We start from the raw sequence: 25363 nt of genomic DNA, 5'->3' as shown, positions 1-25363 counted from the left end.
TTACTTCTAGAATGCCCCAAGTGGACTAAGTGGACCGCTAGTCTCTTCATCTGCTAACCGATTCACTAAAATAATTCACTTTCCAGCTTTTAAGATGAGCCGACTCAATAGAATGAACTCTATAATTGAGAGAGAGAACCAAAAAGATTCTATAAATGTATATCAGGTATAAAATCTGAGTGTAAAAGAGATACCTATGAAAGTCAAGCCGTCAAGCCAAACTGTAAAATACAAATCTGTACAATTTACACAAGTGAAATAGTGCAATAAACATTAACTGAACAACATTAGTTGTAACATGTAACCCTAATGTTCAAAACTGACGAGAAAAAACTAAGAATAAGCATAGTTACTTCAACAAAAACACGATTTTTTTACTTTCAAAAACGTAAAATTACGCGTAACGTCCAATACGTTGACGGTAGGGGAACTAACCGTTTCTGTAGTATCTTTACAGTCTCTTACCGTTAAATTCAGTGCACGTATTTGACAAACAAAAAAACGATAAAAAAAGACGTCAAATCTCCTCGCAGTGATAGATCAGGTTTGGATCCAGGTAGAGGAAGCTGGTCCAGGATCAGTGCGAGAAGAAGCGTGGTGTGATTAATTGAAGGATCAGCGGCAAACAAGGAAGCCCATTACGGCCCATCTGTAAGCGTTTAGGAGCTGGAGTCAACAACTGCATCCCTCATGCTCGCTGCCGCATGAGCCAGGCTTAAAGAAACCATTTTATTTGCCCATCGACTTCAGTTTATAACCTTTCTACGAACGGTCTTCCGCTTCGACGTGCGATTACGTCTGATGTATTTGTTGAAGTTGTGTTCAGAGCTTCTCAAACTTTTAAAGATCAGGTTTTTCCCGACAATACAAAATAGAGGATAATAGAGGAGGAACGAGCGAAGAACATCTGAAAACAGCATGGGCAGAAGGAAGGGGAACCGTGGGGTGTTTCTCTGTTTCTAATGAAAGCGCTGGCGAAATCAGACGTTACCGTCACCGATGCCTGTGGTGAACTCTGATAGGATCATTTAAGGAAGAAGAGAAAACCCAGAATGATGAAATATATACCTGCGATGCCAGAGTTGATAAACAGGAACATTACGAACGGTGTTCACACTTTATATTTGCTTTCCAGTGATCCTTTTGTTGTGCTGTAATAATATTTTCAAAGCAGCATGAAATGATCCAAGGCAAGAGTTTTCAACCTGGGATCCTTTTTTTTTTTGAGATAATAGAAATAATACCGGGTGAAGATTAGAAAAGAAAAGATATGTTACGGTGTGTGTTTGTGTGTTTTTCATTTGTAAACTCGTGCAATGTGTATATTTATTTAATAAATAAATAGCTCTGTATAAATAGCTCTTTGTCGTATTTAGTAGCCTTTATGGTTTAGGAAGTGACTCGCTTCGACGAGGATCTCTATATTCGTTCGGCCTGCTGTAAGAGCGCGGCCCCATGAACTCCACCAGCTTGTTTTTCATGTCGCGTTATTAGATTAGTGAACAGAAGCCGATTTATGTGGCATGCCAATTTAGCCGCAGGTTTGTTTATTATCCGTTGTTGGGTCGGGTTTAACTGAATTTGCGCGTGTGACAGCGCGCTTGTAGAGGCGAAGTTTAAACGGACGGCCCGAATGTGCGCAAATACGGCGTCTGATACGTTTCAGCCATGCGCCCCGGGAGAGTGATTGATCTACTGGCCGCGACACATTCTCCAGCTTCGCTGCAGCTTTATTGTGCCTTCAAGCAACACATACCTGTGAATTGTGGGGACTTTCCATAGACTTCTATTACTTTTTTTACTGACCCAACGCTATTTTCCATTTCTCCTGACTGAACCTTAACCCTAAACCCAACCTAGCCCTTGCAGGTTTGTGCTGTTACACATTCAGGTAAACATCATTTACTGTCGTTGTCAGAAAATTAAGGTTTTACTATCCTTGTGAGGACATTTTGGACATCTGAAGACGGGCGTCTCTGTATAAACAAGTGAAGAAAACGCAACCCAATACCGCCACCTTCTGGTCACACGATGTCACTGCGTTGTAGTTCTGCTTTAATTTTACCCCCTCAAGCTTGAGTACGAAAAGCGTTGCCAGTTGAAAGCAGCTAAAACTGGAAGCTAAATTTCACTAGAACACATCATGGTAGAAGGTGGTAAAACCATGGTAAAGTCGTGAATTAATACCATATTCTACCAATCTATTTACAAGAAGTTATACTGGAGAGGTTGTTGCCATTTTGATTGGCTCTGAGTGTTTTTAATGTGTTGCTATGTGGTTGCTAGGCTATTCTGAGTGGTTGCTTATTTCCACACAGACACACATATATATATACACACATCATGTCTATGGTTATTTCTACCTGAAAATCTGGCAATTTGCTAAATACCCCGTTTTCTGTTCAAAAAGCTGCACGATTTCAGCTGTCTGCAGCACAGTGCGTCTAAAAAAAATCACATTTTCTCTGTACTTCTTTTATTGCTAAAGGGTTAGTTCGCCCCGTAATCGTTCGTTTCGGCCTAACTCACTAAGCAGTAGGGAAGCATGCGCGTTCAGACGCAGCCGTCGCCTTGAGACGCTAACGCTAGTCACTAGCGTTGTTTACAGTCAAACTGAGAATTTGGGGGTGGTTCAGATAATTAGCTTTGCAGTGTCTGAATAATTACAGGTTGCGTACTACGCCGAGGGAAAACAACTGGAAAACAATGCAATAACATCAGCCGGAGTCGTATCAATTAGTCGCTAATCACATCTCAAATCACTACCTTAGACCCGTCTTCCTCGCCTCAGCTAGAATCTGATTGGTTTGCGCTGCTGATTGACGGCTCTAACTTTTCCTCGTTGCTTGAAAAGGAAAGGAATGCGGGATGTTTCGGTACACTGTAAAGTGCTGTCTGCCGCGTAGTACCCTTATTTGGCCGTCCGAAAGGAAGGATTTGATATTAATTGCTCTTGGGTTCAGTCCGGAGCGGTATTTAAATGATAAAGGCCAGTGTCAGCCTTCAGGAAGACATTTTCCTGTCAGTTTAAGCTGTGGCCAAATTGAAGGGTTTTCTTGTAACGCTGCAATGCCGTTCATCATTATTCATCTCTGGGCGCATTTGAACATCAGTGTTACTGGATTAAAAGAAAGTTAAAAGGTAGTTAAAAGCTTTAATCGCTTATCTCGCTGCCGAGAGAAAACAAAGGCTGTGTTCAGAGCAGAGCGGTTCAGTTTGTTGCTGTTCAGTAGCTTGTTTTTAAAAGAAAATTAGCATTTTATAGCCACGGTTTCCCTCTGGGTTTTCCTGATGTGATATTATTTTAATACTGGTTTTAAGTGCGTAATAAGGTCTGTGATAAGCTTGAAAGGAGAACCATAAAAGTTTTGTACAACAAAAACCTGCAGCTAGCACACGTTCACGTGATGTGCTTTGTCAGCTAGTTTATTTTAGCTTGTTAGCAACTTATACTTAATAAAAAAAGATGTAAAATACCCGTGTAATCATGTAATGTTGGGCCTGCTTTTTGCCTGTGAAATTTTACTAAAATTTAGCTAATGTTACTGTTTTGATTACTTAAGCGTAATTTTCTCGCTTGAAGAGCATCACGTTATGACTTCAGAACAATATTAATAATTTGGGAGATTTGAGAACTGATGCTTTTGAACGTTAGCGTCGCACGTATCAAGCGGAGTACAGAGACGTTCTTGAGAGACGAGGAGATAACTACGATTCGACAAAACAGTTCAAATCTGCGCAAAAGGAAGTTGAAATGACCTAACGCGTTTTTAATATCAGTTTTTGACACTTTTAGGTTGGTTTAGGTTGGATTTTGGTGTAGGGCATATTTCCGACACTCACTTTTAGCGACAGTCCTCGGATATTTCAATTCTGAAACGCAATACATGCCTATATGGTAATAAAATGTGCCAGGGTTCATGTATTGAACTTGTGTTTTAGCGACATTTCTCTTTGAAACTGCGAAACGTGCAGTAAGGTACGTAAAAACAGTGTTGCATAAAAAGTGCACGTTTTTATAACAACTCGTATCAGTGAAGATGTGGTTAAATGTATTTTTAAATAGAATTTTGCGACGCATTTACAAATGCAGATATTGTCAAATGGCAAATACTTAATGCTTAGTTCGTTTATTATCAACTAATATATAAATGTTAACATATCGATGTTTAATTTACACGATGTCGAGTGTTGTTGGCAATGCTGTAATTTCCCATACACATGCAGGAGTGAGGAGTTTGAGTTCAACATTGGTGATCGTCAGGTTTTTGTTTTTTGAGGGATTCCTGTGTGGCGAACGGGGTTGATGAAGGAGGAGAAGAGATGGATGAGAAGGGGGAAGCTGGCGACAGCTGCTGTAAGTACAGGGCGGTCAGAACGCCAGGGCCGGAGTGATTATGGCAGATGTATTTCTGCAGATGTCTCTATCCCTGCTGCGTCTGACTCGCTCCACGCGCGCACAGAGATTGATCGAGAGCAGCGTTTGGACAGACTCTCGCTGGGCTGTGCGGGTAATGGCTGTCTGTGACCCATCCTAACCTAATGGCTCTGACTGTAACACTGAGCTCAAAACACACCAGGATCTTCCCAGATCTTCCCTTACACTTATATTGGATGTTTTTGCACATTTACCATGACGACATCATGTTTTGAGCATGTTATAGTAATATAACTTTTGAGAAATATTTTGCAATATATACAAACACGTCTTCGTTTGGGGTTTTTTGGTTTGCATATGCACCACTATTTTTTGTACAATGTTGTTTGGAAGCATTCTTTTTTGGAAATGGTACTATGATATTACCATGATAATACCTTTTCATATCAAAGTAATAACATGTATTTTTTGTTGTTTTAGAGGAGGTCACCGGAGAGGAGGAGGAGGGAGCGATCGGAGGGATGAGGAAGGTGAAGGAAAGTAGGAGGAAAGACCGGACAGAGATGCACATTTGACCTTTACCACCCACATGAGTCAATGACAGAAGAGCACAGGTGTGGTTTTACCATCTCACCCCTCGGGGAGAAACACTATCGCTCTAACCACCTCAATTAACCCTGATTCCTCTCTTAACGATGGGATCACAAGGTCTTGCTTGCCACTGTACATTAAATTGTGTCCTCAGAGGGGTGAATCCCAGCCTATCACCATATAGGAGTGATGGACGAGCATCTTTTGTAGAACTTCTTTTATATATATCTAAAATTTTTATATTATCAGGGAATCATTACTAAAAATTGTTGGGAGTTAATAAATTCCTCTTAGAATGAATTGGCTTTATTGAAGGGCCAAACAACAGAGCCGTGATATGAATTAGACTTTGCCTATTATTTTAATTACCAAACCAATACACATCGTTAACCGCTAGCCCTATGACTCTGATGTATTGAATGGGTCAGGCTTTAAACCATTTACTCAACAGAACTGCTCAAAAACAACTCGGATCAGAACCTAAAGACAATCAAAAACAACACAGTCAGAACCTAATCAGAATCCCTACTTCCAATAAATGTTAGGTTTCCAGATCGTTAGGAGAAAATTGTATTCTGGTTCCTAGAAATATTTAGAGTTCCTTATGTAACGTAAGTGCAAATCAAAGCTTGTTTATCCTAAAAAGAAGACAATCATTTTTACTTGCCTAGACAATACTTGATGTAAGAATTGGTAGATTTGTATCTGAAAACAAGGCCAAAAATCTAAGCTATAAAAAAGCTGTGTAAAACTAAATACGTACCTAGTTCCTGGGGTGCAAACATGCCAAAAAGCCAGGAACTTCTGCCAAATGTTGTATGAAATGGTTACTGTAGTGCAAGAGCCTAAACCTGTGCACTGTAAAAACAGACCCTGAGGTAGGGAGAGTCAGAAAGTAATCACTAGTGCTCTGAATGAAGTAAAGAACACCTTGGGACAAAACCCCATCTTGATTTGAGGATGACTTTACAGTCATTAGAGCCAAACTTAGATTGAAACTTCAAGGGGGTGATTCACAGTGATGGCTGCCACATACACTTTGAGAGTGGATAGGATGCACCACTTATCCAGAAACTCTTGCAGAAAAGATGACATGCCACACAAGAATGGGTCCTTATTCTGAAAACACAGACCAATTAAGGGCATGGGGGATTCATAGATTCTCCAAAATAGTGTTAGTTACCCTTGCAGAGAGCTGTAAAGACTACTGTCGAGGGACCAAACATGAAGGGATACCAGGGACACCAAATCAGGCTTCTCTCTAGGGAGAGTAGGACTGTCCTGAATGGTATCAGCCAGGGGGCTGCTTCAGACTTCCCCGACTAGACTCGACCAGGGCATCTTGCTCCTTCGAGGAATAAGTTGGGCAGTGAAAGTGCCTTCTTGAAGACCGATCAAATCATCTGAATCATTTGGGGGTGTAGTCTCCATTCTCCTGGATATATACATTGCCCTGAGACTGAATGTCCACCCTTGGTTCAGTTTGTCCGGCACGTGAACAACCTGAGTGATTGCACTGAGCCCACAGAAGGAGGTCTCTTGCCATCCTGTAGAGGGAGCATGACCTGAGACCACCATAGCTCATGTAGGCACTCAGCGGAAATGACATGAGTTCGTGCAGCTCCATGAACGTGAAAAAATCAGTTTCCCTAAACAGAGTTTCCTCAAGACGTTTCATGCAACTCAAGAGACAATGCCAAAAGGGAACTTTCTTTATTGAAACAATGTTCTCTCAGTTTTCTAGAACATTGCGAAATGGTCTGTATAAGGCTATGTTCACACTGACAGTTTTTGGGATTGACAACCACATTTTCTTTACAGGTGTGAGTCTCGAAATCCCTCATTTGCGCAGCAGCTTGCGGTTGTTTTTAGAATACTATCTGTATGAACTGTCTGCATGAACCATAACGTAATGGCGACGTCCGTAAAACTGAAAATCTTATCGCTTTCTAGCACGACAAGAGTCCAATTTAACCGCAAGTTCTTTCGACAAACCTTCATTAACCGACAGCAGCTTTTAAATGTGGATAGATAGGTGAAAACTGACGGGAAATGAAACTCTTTTTGTGTCACTGTAAGTTGCCGAAAACACATGAAAATGCGGTTTTCACACTCGTAATCATACTGTGTATGAACGTAACAGTATCAAAAAAAAAAACTTTAACGTTATTATTGTTTCCCATACAACTAATGTTAGGGAAGCTTTATGCATTTGCAGAGCTTGATCTGGTCAACAGATCGACAAATAAATGAAAGTTAATTTATTTTATGTCCAGCTGAATTTCTCTCAGCGATTTTCAAATTAACACAGAGATATGAGTCACTCACAGCGTGGCACAAAGGGCACCAATTAAGGTTGATAATCCAACCCCGCTTTCATTTACACCTAATTTCAAACCGTGGACTAACTACCGATTTCATGACTGACTAGAAAAAGGCGTTTGATAAAGGCATAAACCCCTGGGGATATTTGCTTTCCCCGTGGCGCCATAATATGACATAAGCTGATGACATGAAGATTACGGTCCCTACCGTGGTGCATCTCCGTGGAGCCGGATAGTCTTTATCAATGTCTAATTGGGGTTAATTAGGCTTTAAAATAACCTCACTGGAAATGCTGTAGTTATGAGGAGATTACACGATGAGCTGCTGTGAGCTTTGCACACCAAAAATGAGAAGGAGAGAAGGAAAAGTTTGCTTTGCTGGATGGAGAGATGGGGAAGTTGAAGCACAAAATAAAAAAAGGCCAGCGGGATGTAGAGTCGCGTGGAACCGCAACATTTCATGACAAATGTTGCTGCATGTAGCACCTGTGTGGTCCAGTGCAGATTGGAGAAATGAAACTTGCCGAAAGCGGTGATGTGATTATTTGCTCAGTCCACGTGACTGTTGCCATCAGCTGAGAAAAGTCTCAAAACTCTGCGCAATAACCACGTTGTGGCAGCTCACCCCGAAGACACAAACGAATGTTCCATGATGGATTGGGAGTAAACATTGGAAAAATAAATGAATTCTTTTCTCTTGAGTTAGCAGAGCAAATGCCGTGGTTGAACTTGCTGTATATAGCAAACAAAAAAAACTGTATTTTCTCTAAAGTTTGTTTTGGTATTTTTGTGTTATTTCCTCCTTCTGTTTTTTAAGGGTTTTCACACTGCACCTGTTCTAAACCCTGCTTTTAACATTTCACGCTTAATTTACAGTAAGTACAAATGAAAATGTTTTTCAACGTGATTCGCTCAAGCAGATCGGATCAGGACTTCTCTATCTGGATAACCGATTGGATCTAATTTTCCCGCTCGATATTTTATCAAAGGTATCAAAGGATGGTCCCGGTGCAAAGTTGACTTGAAGTGGTGGGTTTTATTTTGCACGTTGTGGTGGAAAAACAGAGAATGAGTGGTTCTGCAAATTTTGGGTTCTCCATCTTTCTTCACTGACTAACCCAATGGTTGGATTGTGTATACGTTACACTGAGATCACAACCCTTACCGAAATGTAGTATACTTCAAGTTTATCAAGTAGTCTATATTTAAGTAAAAATCAAGTATACTTTAATATCAGTGTACTAGCAGTATAATTGTACTATTTCACCACTCCTTGGAACTAAATCGGCCCGCTTACACCAAATATACTTTAAGTATAACAGTAGTAAACTTTGAGTACACAACTAGTTTACTTCAATGTTTTTGGCTTTTACTTCAACTGTACTAAAAGTATACTGATAGTTTACTAATTAAATACTTGTAGCAGCATTTTAGTACACATCAGTTGACATTATTATTGCACATTTTTGATGCTATTTTGTCAGATGATGGTGTTGCATCTGTTCACTTTTTTGTAAATTTGTGCAGAAGATGCGAACTAGCGCCCCCTACCACATTCTAGCGGCACTTGTTAGTTACTCTTGTCAACGGCAAGAGTAAACTTAGCCATTATCAAAAAGATCCTCGTTCACGCAGGTCCATGTGCATACATAACAATCGTCTGTGCTTGACGTCACAAATTAGCATTTTCGTGGTTTCACACAGAAACGGTAACAGTAGCGTTTTCAAAAGCTAGCAATACCACGTAACCTGCCATGACCTGTGGTACTATGTATGACCTATGACCTGTCGATAAATAACACCGCTTGTACAAAAAGGGACATTTTTACTGCACAGTCATTGACTACGACTAAACCTGAAGCCTTTAAACCCCAGACTTGGCCTGCATCGGACACAGGCTACTAAATGCTAAATTCTCAAACTCTTCTCACCACAAGATGGTGCAGTTTTATAAAAAAACTAAAGTTAAACAGCGCAGAATGCACTTTTTACAACTTAATCAGTCTGTTAGTTTTTTTAATACAAATTATTTGTTTAAAACGAATGGCTTACGCTTCGATTAGCATCATATGATATAATTAACGCATTCTCTATTCTAAAAGACAAGATGCTCCATTTTTACAGTACTGTTACAACACTATCTACTGACATTTGTGCTTTTCCTGTGCATCCATTTCCTTGTTTTGGTGAAATCTTCACGCCAGCTAACCATGACACAGCACATCTGACTCTGATTATTCCTGAAGCACACTGTACTTCACAGCATCCTCTTGCGAAACTGCTTCGCGTATTTTAATTTTGTGCTTTTTGTACGTGTACGCAGCGTCTTGCAATCATGAGCGGTCCGAATATTACCAACACACACGTTAGAGTTTTTATTATTTAGCAATTTGATCTATTTTATTATATTATGTACATTTTCAAGTGCAGTTTTGTTTACATGCAATAGCCTGTAATGTAGTTTCTTGTTTTGAACTTTCAGACAGCATTCATTCAACGTAATGAGAACGTTATTGGCATTTTTGTTAGCTTAATATTAACAAACGAATAACTAGAAGACTTGCATCAAACATGCAATAGTTATTTTCCGTATTGAATATCTTTTGCAGCCAGATAATGTGCGACATGATTAAACGTGTGGTTAAGAAACAACATCCGCTTCCATGACGCTTCCCCAGATGGACGTGACTTCCACCACGAGACGCTAAGCCACGCCCATATGATTAATATGTAAATGACGCACGCAGCGTGCGGGCGTTCTGCGCTTTATAAAGCGCGCGGCCCCTTCCTCTCAGCATCAGTGCGGAATAACGAAGCGGTCTGAACATCACTGTCGAAATTACAACTACAGACAGGTAAGACACCAGCTGCCACTACTTAGTCATTTAAAACCCATTTATTTAAACCGTTATAGTATTAAAGCGCAGAATGTGCGTTTTGGGGTGGTAGTTTCTCGTCATAATATATGCAATAAAATAATAAACTCTATATATGGTATATTACTGTCAGTAGGATGCGTGTGACTTGATACATTTACTGTAATCTGCAGAGATTTGATGTTGAACGCTAATCATCATTCGTTTCTGTTAAAAGCGACATTGCCGTCTGGCTGACGTTACGTAATTGTGCATAACGTTACACACATCACGAATACGATGACTTGATAATATTTCTAACGCGTTTTTCACATTTTGTGTGTGTGTGTGTGTGTGTGAACTCAAACACGACCTGTTGCTGGTGGTTAGAAAATAACGGTTGTTTCCAGGCATCGACGTATAAACGCACACATTTCTTTCACGCACTCGTTATTGGCGAGCATTTCAATGTATATCGGAGCATATGGCTCCGTTTTGTCGGATGTCGGTGTATAATCGAAGTTTGTGAGTCACCTGAAGCCTACGTGCTTCGAGAAATCCTCAGCATGGACCGATGCGGCTGGCTTGATGCACGTCTTGCTTCCTGAACTGCAAAGGATTCTGGTACTTGAGGTTTTAAAGGTGCGTTTAGGGACGCTCGGATGCCTGACTACATAAGTGTCCCGTTTTGCTTTTTTTTTTTTTTTTTTTTTTTTTTTGAGTCAGTATTTCATCCAGCATGTGTAGAATTTCCCCATTCATGATCTCGGAATGATTTACACAATTTGCGTCAACTTACCACCGGCCTCTTCCGGGAAAATTATCTTCAATTACAAAAAAACCCAAAACCGACTGAGAATAGGTGTTGTTTTAAGTATACAGTTGCCATAGTATCATAGTTTAATTAAAAATATATTTATTTTTATATATATTTTTATTTTTACAGTTAAGTTTGTCTTAAATTATTATTTACTAAATGTCTATGGTTTAACAACCGTTTTTGATTTAGTTAATGAAGTACATTTAAGAAAATCCTTTCTTGTCCACATTTATTATAATAATATAATGTATAATAAAGCGCTAGCACGACATATCCAACAATATACCAACTATAAAAATGTTCCAGTCTACTAAATAAAATATTTTTGTTTACTATTTATCCAACTTTAATTCTAATACGTAAAATGGCGAAAGCAAATTTAATCCACCCACAAGTGCATGTTCTGCGTGTCTCTCAAGCATTAGCATAATTCATTAAAGCGTTTGGTTTTCTAGTGGTGATGAATGACTGCAGATGTTAGGGAAGGTCTCTAAAGCGCTTGTGTTTGGAGTGCATGTGATCAATCACGAGCGAGGGGCTCTTAAGAAGGTTTGTTGATCCAATTTACACGAGATCCTTTCTTCTACGTGCGTCTGGACACACACCGCTGCAGAGGCTGGAGGACGTGACGGATGAAAATAGCTCTTTGCTCTTAGACCTCTAACCTTTTCCATCGCTGCCCTCGACATGAAGATAACATGAAATGGCTACATCCCTTAGGGAACCCCTCGGTGGCATGAAAAGAAAAACCGCTTCGACGGATCATTTACAAGAGAAAGTGGGTCACTGATGAGTTTGTCTCCCCAGCTGAAGATGGCCTCTACAAAGGAGAAGCTCATTGCTCACGTGAGCAAGCAGGAGCCCGCCGGGCCCACTAACAAGGTGACTGTGGTGGGTGTGGGGATGGTTGGAATGGCTGCCGCCGTCAGCATCCTCCTCAAGGTCAGTGAGTCACTGCACTACATCAACAGATCACTCATGTTATGTAACTGACTACAGCATTCGGGCTTTGACATTTTAAAAATGTTTAAAAAATATAGAAATTAATTATTATAATAAACATGTTTTAAATGATTACTAATTCATATTATAAATTATTAAAATTTAGGTTTTTTTTTTTATATATATATAAAAAACCTGAAATTAAGAACATTTTAATATAGTTTCCTCTTTAAATGAAGTGATTAAATTTTAAAAGTTAATTTATACACGTTTCAAAAAGCGGAGTATGTTTTTATTTATTTTTTTTGACTTTTTTAAAAAAAAAATACAATTCTAGAATTGAGGGTTTTTTTTTTTTTTTTTTTTTGTTTAATTAAAAAAATGTATTACAAAGTACAAATTAGACCTACTGAATAATGGTTATTTGTAATTTATTTTAATGCTGTTGTATAGAATTAAAAAAAAAATATTGATTTAGATAATTTTGTAACAAAGAACCTAAATGTGCTTTGGTTACTATAAATTGAATGAGTTTTAATACGTTTTATGAGGATTTTAACTGGTAAGAATTTGTAGTTTGTGTAGGTTCAAATAAAATAACTAGACGCTTTTTTTCTTCTTCTTCTTTTCTTCCTCTTCCCCCATAACCTCTGAACAAAACGCATGGAGTGAGAACTGAATGAAAGCCACTGTGGCTCAAGGAAATAACACTGGCTTTGAAATCTTTCCTGACCTTTGAACGTAGAGCGATTTCTGAATGAGAAGGAAGGCCTTGAACCTCCGCCAAAAAAATAAACATGATCCTCGTATCTGGAGACTAAGCAAATTCTTGAGTTTGCATCACACTTATTTTTCGATTGGTGTAAATTGCAGTTGCCGAACCTAAAATGCATAATATAAATCGAATGGGTAATAAAATTAAACCCCAAACAACACTTACCAGTGTGTATTGGCAATTAGAAGGTGCATAGGAGTGTGTTATCAGTCGAGTAGTGTTTGTCAAATAATGTGTTTCTGCAGGATCTGACTGATGAACTCGCTCTAGTGGACGTGATGGAAGATAAGCTGAAAGGAGAGGCTATGGACCTGCAACATGGAAGCCTCTTTCTCAAGACGCACAAGATAGTGGCGGATAAAGGTCAGATTTCGTAACCTACCCTTAAAAGAAAATGTGAATTTATGGTTGATACGGAGCAGACTGTTTGATTAGTGTTGATGTGGTGATAAAATGTTCCAGTAGGTAACCTAGATTCAAAATTGATAGTATTGATGTAATTTTAGTGCAAAATTGGTCATTTATTTAAAAGGGAACTGCATCTTAATCTGTTATACCATAACATGTTTCGAAAAGGAAAGACGATTAATAGTGATGAATAACTTACCAGTTTTCTACGTGCTAGAAGAATCAATGTTGCCCTAAATGTCCAGAAATGACAGACCAATCAAAGCGGTAGAATCTGGGCTAAATTTTTAAAACAAGCAAGCCACAAAAAAATATATCAAAGACTAAGTGAGGTGACGCAGGTTACAAATAAACTTAGCTGGAGAGTAGGTCCCTAGGAGCAGGGTTGAAAACCTTGTTTAAACCAGGGGTGACCAATCCTAGTTTCTGGAGATCCGCCTACCTGCAGAGTTCAGCACCAAACCTGATCTAATACACCTTTCTGTAATTATCAAGCGCTCCTGAAGATCTTTTATTTGTTAGTTCAGTTGTTTTGATCCGGGATGAAGCTGAACTTTGTGCAGTGAGGTAGGTACAGAATTGGGTAGTCCGATCAACCTACTTAAGCTTGGTCTTTAAACAGGCCTTAAAAGCGTGTTTGACAGGAATGTGAGGTCTTTCTAAAATGGATCATTCCATGTGATTTCCAGACTACAGCGTGACTGCAAACTCCAAAGTGGTGGTTGTGACCGCTGGAGCCCGTCAGCAGGAGGGCGAGAGCCGCCTGAACCTTGTCCAGAGGAACGTCAACATCTTCAAGTTCATCATCCCCAACATCATCAAGTACAGCCCCAACTGCATCCTTCTAGTGGTCTCAAACCCAGGTATGTCATACCTGAGCCGACATTACGAGCCAGCGTCCTTTTGTGCTCAAAGCTTTCAGTTGACTTCATGTGGTCTTCTCTTCAGTCGACATCCTGACCTACGTGGCCTGGAAGCTGAGCGGTTTGCCCAGGAACCGCGTGATCGGCAGCGGCACAAACCTGGACTCCGCTCGTTTCCGTTACCTGATGGGAGAGAAGCTGGGCATTCACCCATCTAGCTGCCACGGTTGGGTCATTGGAGAGCACGGAGACTCCAGCGGTGAGGACCGCAAAGATGATCAAGAGCACAATGAACGCCAGTCGTTTTCTTCATTAAGTGAAATGCCCTCTCTTTTGTAGTTCCTGTGTGGAGCGGAGTCAATGTGGCCGGAGTGTCCCTCCAGGGTCTGAACCCTGACATGGGAACAGATAAAGACAAGGAGGACTGGAAGAGCGTCCACAAGATGGTGGTTGACAGGTGAATAAGTTGTAACCCACTAGACTTCCACACAGTGGTTTAGTACACTAATAATTGTCTCAGGACGATGTATAGAAAGGTTTTGGAGGAAAAGAGGCCAAGTTGTTTCTCTTTGTATATCATCTCTGATAGATGTGTACTCTGGGTTGCCATTTAGAAAGCATATAAATCAAGTCCTTGTGTGAATGTTTAGTCTGGACTCATGGTGGTTTATGCGTGTTTAACATTAATCTGGTTTGTATTGGCAGTGCGTATGAGGTTATTAAGCTGAAGGGATACACTTCCTGGGCTATTGGTATGTCTGTAGCTGACCTGTGTGAGAGCATCCTGAAGAACCTACGCAAGTGTCATCCAGTTTCAACCTTGGTCAAGGTGAGATTAACCAAATATTGTGAACCATTTTTCTAGTACCAAGAGTCAGAACATAAATATGTGTGTGCGTATATAATAAAGTCTTCCAACCCTCCATCTAAAGAGTACATTAGCAGCTACCTTTATGGCAACGTCCTGGTCCAAGTCCAGGGGAGTTGAGGAACTCTTCATGGACATCAGCTCTGATGCAATGCGAACTTAAATTACACAGAACTGATTAATGTTTAATGATTTTTCCAGTATCTTAACAGTTGGATATTATGCTCGCTCATGCAAGTCTTGTTTAACATTTCAGTGTAGGTTCCAGTACATCTTGCGTTGCCATTTTTCTAAGCTAACCAAGCGCAAGCACAAACATTTCAATTGGATTGATCTCTCGCATTTGAATAACTGATCTGAACAACTCTGCTTTGTGAGATGAGTGATGCCCAAGAATTTAAATGACTCCATTCACAGTTGGTTCCAACAGATCTTATGCAAGCATCTTGTAAACAAAAGATTTTTCAGCAATTTTGGCTGAAACGTCACAGTTTGCAGTGCTATCTGAATTAAGCTAAGCTAAAATGATGTTATCTAACACGGCAGGATTTAATTCGGAACAGCCTATGGTGTCTAAAATTGTTGTTTGTTGATTTTTAGCCTGCTAAGTTTTGAAACCGTGCTACGAAGCACAATTATCTGACACTCGTTGTGTATTCGCAGGGAATGCACGGTGTGAATGAAGAGGTCTTCCTCAGCGTGCCTTGCATCCTGGGTAACAGCGGTCTGACCGACGTTGTCCACATGACCCTCAAACCAGAAGAGGAGAAACAGTTGGTGAAGAGCGCCGAGACCCTGTGGGGCGTTCAGAAGGAGCTGACCCTGTGAACCGTGGTCTCCTCCAAAATGTAGCCAGTGTCACAAATTACAAACCTCGACGAGTCCTGCCTATTTCTCTCCTGACCTCACGAATCTCATTGCCTTTAACCATCAGATATCTCCACGCCAGTCTCAGACCTTCAGATTGTAACGCTCCTTATTTTAGCTGCAGAGGAGAAATCGTTTATTCCTGTTGTCTTGACAAAGATCATCATCCTTTGTGAAAGTTTGTGTCTGTGCATACTATTGTATATCCAACAAAGCACTTGTGAACAAGGTGATGTGCAATTTGAGTCTCTTATTTAATTCCATTCTGAGGTCAACTATCATTCCGTACTTGACGTCCTGCATCACGCAATTGATCATTTCAACAAGACCAACACTTAAAACCAAAGCTACAAAGTATTAGTTTTATGAAATATCACGGTGTGTTTACATGTACAATAAAACTATATACATTAAAAATCCGCTCCGAAAATTATCAGTGCTGGAAAGTCATATTCTTTGTGAGATGGTGTTTGGGTTTTTTTTTTTTTTTTTTGCAGGGTTGACATCAAGATTTAAAGTGCGCAAACAATAGACAAATGTGGAAATTGGTTCGTAAAACTTGTAACTTTTTCACATTGATTTAGCCTAGAGTTGTTTTGCATAAGATTTAGAATTTCTACGCTTAAATGCTACAATTAACTCAACGATTTAATCTTAAACTGTTGCGTAGAATTTGTTCCAATATAACTTGGAACTCTTCTAAAAGGATAGTTTGAATGGTTTCAAAATGGCACTTTCAATTTAATGCAATGCTTCTACTTCGGCATGGTTTTACGAACAACTTTAAAGTTTTCAATTGCCGCATAGAATTTTTAACTATTGATCTAAATTCTCAGATTCTCATTTTTTTACATAACCAACGCGGTTAAGATTTTAAATTGTTACTCTGAATTAATATATATAATGTTTACCTTTTAGAATTATTTTGCGAACAGAATTTGTACAAGCAAGAAAAAATTGGTAAAAATGTTAACGAACAATTTGAAATTATTTCTTTCGAATGGAACGCAACAGTTTCCCTTAGCTTAGTTTTACCATCAATTTTGAATTGAATTCAACAATTTGCATTAAACCGTCTTTACGAATGATTCAAAAAGTCCATTTAATAACTTGACACACAAAGACTACACGACCAGAAGAGTTTAAGACATTCTAACATCGTAAAAAAATTGCTTGATTGTGCATGTATACACGCAACATAAACCAAGTTAATGACTTTGTACTGAAAATCAACCACAAGTGTACTGATTGTCTACTCTAGACTCTACTTTTACATATCTTGGAATAAAACCTTTAGCAATTGTTTATTGTAAATTATATCACAATGCAAAATCACGTTAGGGCGTTGAAAGTTTGTTTTGATCCATCTTCTTGTAATCCAAGTGTACACCTTACGTATCGGCTGGAAACGAAATGCTGTCGTCGATGTATTTTTATTTCTCAGTGTTGGTTCGTAAGAGTAACGACGCGCTCCCAGCCGTGTGGTGATACACAGCGGCGGTTCTAGCTGTTACTTGAAGCGTGTGATTGTAGAATTGAGACACAGCCCACTGTGTCTGAATAAACATTGTGACTAACTACAAAGGTTTCTATCCGTCTCTTTGTTCCGTTGGCTGAATAGAAATAGCAGCTGTACAGAAACTGGGTTACTGGACCATGTTGTCTAAAATCTATGCGTCAAAAGTTTACTAGAGCATTTCTGGTGCACGTAGGTATATAGCATTCATATCAGGCTCGACTAGAGTTCAATGCCTCAAGGTCAAAATACACATCAAGTAATAAATCAACAGCACACTCGATGCGAAAACACGACGCAAGGTGCTGACCATTCACAAATCTATCATGATTCAAGATCATGTTCTTTTATTGATCTGGCCAACATCATAATCTACAGCCTGGTACAAATAAGAACAAATATTAGCAGATAAGGGGGTAAAGTCTCAGTAAGAAACAGCTCGAGACTTAAAAATCTAATTCACCTCCCAAAAGTGCATTAAAACAAACGACTGAAATGCAACGAGTAAGAAATGCTCATTTCTTTTGACTTTTGAAAGAAAAGTACAGTACAGTTTATAGCTTTTCAGGTTTCAAACATTATTAGTCACAAACCAAACTTTGTACAGCGAAATGATATACATTTGTAACAACATACCAATAAATCTGGAACTGCAATGAGATAAATAATAAATTCGGCAACATAGAATTGAAATACGGAACCATAAGTTGTCACTCTTCTCCATAAATTGGGTGAATCTCACAGAAGCTGTCGATAAATTATATATTTCACCCCAAAATCCAAAAAGAAATGAATAGGCTATTAATGATAATAGGCTAATAGGTTATTTTGAGTAAAGAAAACATGCAGAAAAATTGTTTTGCATCATGATAAAGCCCATTTCCCTCAAGTCAAATTCTCACTGTAAAGAAAAATGTAATTCTAAAATATATTTCAAATATAGAACCTGTTTAACAAAATGCAATTTGTGCTGGTTTTAATATAAAACTATGTTTGGACTGGATTATTTTTATTACTGTATTACAGTATTGACTTATTTCCTATTATTTTCGGGAGTGAAATGCACCTAAATTTAACTTAAATGTCCCTAATACTTTACACAATGTAAAAAAAATCTTAATAATCCTTCGTAATTTTCAGCAGAAAATATTTTATTTATTTTGAGGCGAATTTTCCTGTGAGATTCCCATGGTATGACAACATCTTCGTAACGGTGCCTGAATGAAAACACAAGTTGCTATCCACATTTGAGAGCGTTTCCTCACACGCTTCCTGCGCATTTTAGAAGTTTTCGCTTTGTACGGTTAGTAACAGTAGTATCTAAAGCCGAAGACCCGAACGCCTGCCGGTTTAACGCGAGAAGCTCAAATGAAAGAAGGAACGAAGTCTATGACGTCTCATTTGCTTCTAACGCTCTGCTCTAGTTTTTACCTTTCAGAGTTTAAATGTCATACCCATTTTGCCTCTTCCAAATCGAGAAAATAAAAGCAGGTACAGTAGCTAAAACTCTCACAGAAGTAAAAGATCGTAAAACGGGCTGAACTCCCCACTGACATACCACCACAGAGCGACTAGATCCGAGTCTGGCACGTGCGATCCGAGCGGGAGCGCGAGGTCAGTAAAGGTCACTGAGTCCGGCCGTCTTTCGGGCTTTCTGCATGAGCGCTCGCAGCTGGAACTGTTTCCGGGACAGCAGACGCACATGCTGAACACAAAAAAACCGAAGACGAATATAAACATTACTAAGACTTAGGTACGATACGATATTACCGCGATACTTCTGTCACGCTACAATAGTATCCCGATATCTAAACAATGTAACTGCGATTTTAAATATATTGCCTTTAGGGCTAATAGTCGAATAGCTGATTAGCTTTGTGCTCAAACTCTGAAAAGACGGATGGTCGAACAAACCTTGAGGAAGACCTCCAGGTCGATGACTCCCCTGCGCAGGGCTTCTCCCAAGTAAAAGATGGTGTCCTCTATGGCATTCTCCTCCGCGTACAGGTTCAGGATCTGCTTGTAGAGCGGGGCCGTTGGGATGATCACGTCATCGATGTCGTTGTTTTCCGACTGGTTCTCCATCTTCTCCAGAGCTTCGCTCAGTTCCTCGTCCTTCTTCTTGAGTAGCTCAATATTTCTGTCCACCTCAGCCTACGATCGGCACAAAAACACATCTGGCGTCGCGCTTCTTCAAAAACAGCGTGATCTTAATGGAGAACATCCTACAGCGATAGCCTTACCACTTCCTGGTCCAGGCGGGACACCATGTCTTCCAGCTTCTGGTGTCCTTTCTTCAGATCTTCCTCGGTTCTCTTCAGGGCGTCCAGCTCGGCTTGCGCTCTGTCCATCTCCTCTTTCATTCTCCAGCGCAGTTTGTCGCTCACGGCTGAGATCAGCGATGCTCGAATGGTGTCCTCGCCGATGGTGCCATCACGACTTGGACCTGGAAGTAGAAGACAGAGACAGGTTCACTAAAAGCAGCTAAAAGCAGAACAGTCCATGAAAAGCGGCGTTGTTACGGCAGTGCTGCGAGATCCGGTGACAGGCATTCAAGTCCTGCGCAGAATTCTCTAAACAGATCAAAGAAGGCTGATGTTAAGGGCTATATCGGTCGCCATAACAACCACGCCACCGCAGTAGTGCATGTGGCGTCACACACTCCATAGCAAGCATATAATACAAAGTTTTATATAGAAGTGTCATAACAGCAACCGTTGCAAACGTTTTTTTATGCACATGTTTAGAATCGATGCACATCTTTCCATTTTGATCCAGCATTTTTTAATTGCTACATTCCAAGACGTCAAGATTATATCAAAGCTTTGCTTGTTTTTTTGTGTATTCGGTCACGAGAGCCTTGAAAAATAAACGTCTTCGATTCTTAAATCTGCAAATGAATTACACGTAAAGTAAAGAATGCTCATTTTATAATGAGCTCGATGGAACAATGGAACATTTCATAGGAGTAAAAGTGTGCATTGCCAAGAAATAAACACAAAAATTTTATATTATTCGCAACCGTATGATCTCCCATTGAGTGACCACTACTGAAAGTCTGGTGACTAATAAAAATGTGAATTTAAAAATGTTTTCCTACGGCCCCCTCCCCCCATATTACATAAGTTTTGCCCCCGAGAGCGTCTGCAGTCTGTGAAACACTCGGGAGTGATTACAGACTCACACGTTCCGCATAGCACTGTAGTTAATGTCATGGTTCAAACCTAATGATGAAAGTTCCCTGAGGACTGGGATCTTCTTCCCTCTCCTGCCACTCTAAATATACCCCAGCACCCTCTCTGTCAAGCGGGAAGAACTGGATGAAGTCCTCTGACCTTTAGCAGCTCAGAATCTAGTTACAGACCCAACCTTTCAGAGCAGTCCAACGAGGTCACTGTAAAGCAGGCACGAGGCCAGGCTGAAGGCCAGAGGTCAGGGTCACAACAGAGCAGAATATGAAAGGTGAAGCGCGTTGTAGAGCGTGCTTTTATGAGCCTGACATTAACACGTTGTGTCGTGTCCAATATGCCATCTTATTTTAGATCTAAACACTTAAGACTGCGATGCACTCTTGACGACCGAGTGAAAGTCTAGTTAAAGAATGAATGAATATATGGTATAAGCATTCTGTATGTAATAGCAGTTCAGATTAACTCAAAAGGCTGCTAATCCAGAGTAACTCATATTCACAACATACCAATTCACATTAACCCAAATTCAGAATAAATGTTACCAATTCTAATTAATTCAGATTCAATATATGCTTCAGTATTATATATATTCAGACATAAAGTTTGGTCATTCAGATTAACACAGATTCAGACTGAATGTTGCCAATCGGGTGAATTCAGATTCAATCTGAATCCTACTACACCAGTTAAGATGTAGAATGTTGCTTATTAAAATGGAGTCGTAATCTCGAATTAATCAAATTTAGATGTACTCAGATTCAGACTGAATTTTGGCAATTCATATTAAAATCAGATTCAATCTGAATTGCACCATTTCAGTTCAGATCTGATTCAGAATTGCCATTTCCGATCAACTCATATTCTTACTGAATGTTGCTAATACAAATTCAGATTAACAGATCCATATTGATGTTACCAGTTCAAATGAATTTGGATTAAAACTGAATACTACCAATTCAATTTACCCGATTCATATTCAGTGCTGCCAATTGAGAATGTTGCTAATTAAGATTGACTTATATTCATACTGAATGCAGCAAATTTGGATGAACTCAGATTCAGATTTAATGTTGCTAATATGAATTCAGATTCAATTCTACACATTTAGATGTCCTCTCGTTCAGACTGAATTTGGCTCATTCAAATTAATTCTGATTCAAACCAAAAGCTACCATTTCAGTTCAGCCGTTCAGTGTTGCCGGCTCAGATCAGCTCATATTCAGAATGAACGTTACTGATATAAATTCACAGCAAATGCCACAAATATAGATGAACGAAGATTCAAATTGAATGTTACAAAATCAAATGAAGTCAGATTCAAACTGAACGCTAACGATTCCGATTCAGTGCCGTCGATTCAGATTAATTTACATTCAGACATAATGGTTGTTGATTAAGATCAGCTCATGCTCACAGTGAACTTAAATTAATTCACATTCAAAATCAGTTCTAGCGGTTGAGTTTAACAGGGACTGATTCAGATCAACTGACACTGAACGCCAGTTCCAATGAATTCAGAACCTACTTCAGTTCATCTGATTCAGATTAACCCACATTAATATTTAATGACTCAGATTCACTCTTTTTGATTTGCCATTTCAAATGAAATCAAGACTCAGATTTAGTCAGAACATTGCAAACTCACTGATGCTGATTAAATCTTGCCAGTTCAGACGGGCTTAAGAACACAACCTGAAAACCTGGAGGATTACTGCGACTTCCAGTATAAATCGTATATGATGTAGTGCAACTATAAAGCTGAGCCAAAGGCAAACGTGTCAACTCACCCACGGTAGTGACGGGAGTCTGGGACGTGTAATGTGCTGGACCGCCTGTGGCAGGATAAGCATTGCCTCCTGGGTAAGGGTAACCTGGGTAACCACTGGAGCGGACAGAAATCATTACATAACCAATTAATCACACTCGGTAATTACAACACAGGCTTTTTTTATACAAAGTGTTTGCATGTCGTGAGTTTTGGAAAAAATACAAATAAATTTAGAAGGTTTATTAAATGTTTACCAAGGGTTTGGGTTGGGCCCGTAGGGAGATACCGCCGGCATTCCTGGCATATAGGACTCTGGAAGGAGGAGAAGGACACATAAACAAACACTTAGAAATGAACTGCTGGTGCAGGGAGACATCTGCTGTTTAAAACAGGTAATCTTTGAAAACTGGGAACGGTTAAGTGATATATGCAATCTGAGATAAAAAAAAGTCACATGAAAGTCTAAATTTTCAATGGCCAAAATATGGGTACATAACATCCTCCTAACAGAGTCAGATTTTTACGTTTTACAGCAATGCATCCTGTAATGACATACAATTTCATGATGTCAAGAAATGTCTCTATCCTACTGCCAAAACACGAAGAAAAAAAGCAGTTAAAAACCAAAATAAAATTATTAAATTAAAAGTTTAATTTAAATTTTTTTTTCTGATAATGACAAAAAGAAACTTTGTAAATAAAAATTAAATATATATATATATATATATATATATATATAAAAATATACACACACACACACACACAATTAAGCATTAATTAAATTCATACTGTTGCTATTAATTACAGTATTACAGTTCATTTCAGTTAACTTTCAGTTAAATAGTTCAAAACATTTTATATATATTTCTTTTACTTTCTAAATTCAACTGAATTCAAATTAAATATATCTATATATTTTTTTTTAATTGTTGAAATAGAAACTAAACCTAAAATAAACGAAAGTGAAGTTAAAATATAAAAACAATGACCAAAGCCATATAAAAAAAATTAAACAAACAACAAAACTACTCAAACTGTAAAGTAAAATGAAAGTTAAAAATATAAATAAATACTATAACATTATATATACACACACACACACACACACACACACACACACAAAAAAAAGTCTTACTGATGCAATACACGTATGTCACAAAGTCATTACAATAAACACAAATGAGAAATTCTGCAAAACAATATTTATGCTAAAAGCAAGCTTCAGTTTCTTTCTTACGATTCGGGGGTCCGGCCGCTTGGAAGGCCTGGTAAGGAGGTTGTGTGGTGGGTCTGGAGAACACGGGCGGCTCTTCACCAAACACCACGATCATGACCTGGATGAGCCCGTACAGATCCGACTGAGGCTGATGGGCCGAAAGAAAACAGCACAAAACATCACCTTTTGGCTCCGTGAGACACGAGGGAAAATCTAGACGCTAGAATGACGTAAGTCGCACATGTTTCCATTCGTGCAGGTAGGGCAGGTAGATCTTGCCGTTGGCGTCGATGTGTTTGCCGGTCTTGATCATCATCGCACTGGTGGGCTTCACAAAACATATCGGCGGATTGTAGGGATACGTATCCAGCAGCCACAAGCACACAGGGATGTTGTACACGTTCCCTGAGACAGAAAAAAAACGTGCTATAATGCTTCGTGTATATCTACAACGGTATAAACGGTTCTCTACCTCACCTCTATAACTAACTGGAACAGTTCCTGTGAGGCTCATCAAGTCTCTGGATGATCCGTCATTAAACACTGGAAAGGAAATATCGGTCATCATTCATGATGAAAAAAAAACACAAAGAAACGCAGATAGGAGGAGAGAATCTCACCGTATGCATCCATAACTGGTTTGAGGTCTTTGTACTGAGAGATGACGTTTGTTATCTCTCGGACAGTCAGATCTCTGTATTTATATTGCTGGAATATATATAAAAAAAATACATAATATACATATATACAAAAATACCCCCAAAAACAATTGCGATTTAATTTATACAATTTTAAATGTGCATTTGACGGGAATCTGTTTAATATAGGATACATAAAAAAAAAGCTTGCTTGTGTTATTAAAGCTTTTACGAAATATTGATGATATTATTTTGACTTTCGAAAGGTAAAAATCTCCAAAATCCACTATTTTAGTACATTTTTATCTAAATACAGACAACTAACCTGCCGGTACAGTAGATAAAATTAACAATGAAAATTAAAAAACAAATTAAAATTTAGCATTTGTGAATAAAAAAATAGATTATGATGATGAAATCCTTACGGCTTAATAATTCCAAAAAATAGCATTGTATATTTTTAATATACGGTACAAATATACTTTATTATTTTTCATTTACACAAATAAAAATGAGAAATATGATGATGCTTAAAAAAAGTTAACTTTATGTAAATAACACTCTTAATATTCTCTGATTCGTATTTAGAAGTCTTCAACACAATTGTATAGAAAAATATTTCTGACGTAAAAAAATTAGTTAAATGTACATCCAATAATGCTCTGCTAAGCCTAATATGCAAAAACTTAAATCGTGTTAACATAACTATTTTGACTTTAAAACATATTAAATCACCCAAACCCTATATGAAATACATATCTGTATGTAAACAAAGACAAATAACCTGCCTACATATACACACACACACACACACACACACACACACACACACACATACATATATATATATATATATATATATATATATATATATATATATATATATATACACATATATATGATATGAAATCTAAAGCCATTATATTCTAAAGCCATTCAAATGAAAAAATAAAAACAAAATTCCCGCTACTGACCTTCAGCATCTTTTTAAGAGCTCCTTCGTTGACAACAGCCATGATATATTACACAAATATAAATAAAGACACTAAACTCCCGAGAAATAAAAGGATAGATGTGTGAAATATAAAACAGCCTGTACGAGCGTATGTGAGCACAGGCCAAGACACCCGACAAACCCTTACACAGTCCCGTTAACGGCCGCTGTCCGGAACAAACACGCTCTAAACACCTTAATAACTCACTAACATAGGCGAAATGATAGTTACTTAGTGAGAATTCAATAAATATAGGCGAAGTCGACTAGCATTCATCTCGAAGAAGATAAACAAGACGAACGACGCGAGCGTCACTACAGCAGTTTCACTTCCGGCGGGAGTGTGTCG

General features: G+C 38.8%; 2 protein-coding genes across 2 annotated transcripts; one reads left to right on the top strand and one right to left on the bottom strand.

Annotated features, from left to right (window-relative positions):
- The first annotated feature begins 10002 nt into the window (after nt 1-10002).
- ldha (lactate dehydrogenase A4) lies at nt 10003-16124 on the top strand. Its single transcript, XM_043227256.1, has 8 exons — nt 10003-10148; nt 11776-11910; nt 12931-13048; nt 13783-13956; nt 14042-14215; nt 14296-14413; nt 14662-14785; nt 15488-16124. The coding sequence occupies exons 2-8, from the start codon at nt 11782-11784 to the stop codon at nt 15650-15652; spliced, it is 1002 nt and encodes a 333-aa protein (XP_043083191.1). The 5' UTR covers nt 10003-10148; nt 11776-11781; the 3' UTR covers nt 15653-16124.
- A 1395-nt stretch (nt 16125-17519) lies between these two features.
- tsg101a (tumor susceptibility 101a) lies at nt 17520-25363 on the bottom strand. Its single transcript, XM_043227255.1, has 10 exons — nt 24995-25363; nt 24003-24090; nt 23860-23925; nt 23624-23787; nt 23404-23530; nt 22421-22478; nt 22186-22280; nt 19451-19653; nt 19122-19361; nt 17520-18912 (listed from the first exon to the last, which is right to left on the bottom strand). Exons 1-10 carry the CDS (start codon nt 25034-25036, stop codon nt 18823-18825), a joined length of 1173 nt encoding a protein of 390 aa, XP_043083190.1. The 5' UTR covers nt 25037-25363; the 3' UTR covers nt 17520-18822.

Source organism: Puntigrus tetrazona, chromosome 25 (assembly GCF_018831695.1).
Source record: "Puntigrus tetrazona isolate hp1 chromosome 25, ASM1883169v1, whole genome shotgun sequence".
Lineage (NCBI taxonomy): Eukaryota > Metazoa > Chordata > Actinopteri > Cypriniformes > Cyprinidae > Puntigrus > Puntigrus tetrazona.
Note: the sequence above shows the minus strand (reverse complement) of the source record. Positions and strands in the feature narration are given on the sequence as shown.

Excerpts from the sequence above, each read along its gene's own strand:
- ldha (XM_043227256.1), top strand. The coding sequence starts at position 11,782 with ATGGCCTCTACAAAGGAGAAGCTCATTGCTCACGTGAGCAAGCAGGAG. Across the intron at positions 13,049-13,782 it reads CAAGATAGTGGCGGATAAAG|ACTACAGCGTGACTGCAAAC; the intron begins GTCAGATTTCGT and ends TGTGATTTCCAG. Across the intron at positions 14,786-15,487 it reads CAGTTTCAACCTTGGTCAAG|GGAATGCACGGTGTGAATGA; the intron begins GTGAGATTAACC and ends GTGTATTCGCAG.
- tsg101a (XM_043227255.1), bottom strand. The coding sequence starts at position 25,036 with ATGGCTGTTGTCAACGAAGGAGCTCTTAAAAAGATGCTGAAG. Across the intron at positions 22,479-23,403 it reads AGCGGCCGGACCCCCGAATC|AGTCCTATATGCCAGGAATG; the intron begins GTAAGAAAGAAA and ends TCCTCCTTCCAG. Across the intron at positions 19,362-19,450 it reads CCCGCCTGGACCAGGAAGTG|GCTGAGGTGGACAGAAATAT; the intron begins GTAAGGCTATCG and ends TGCCGATCGTAG.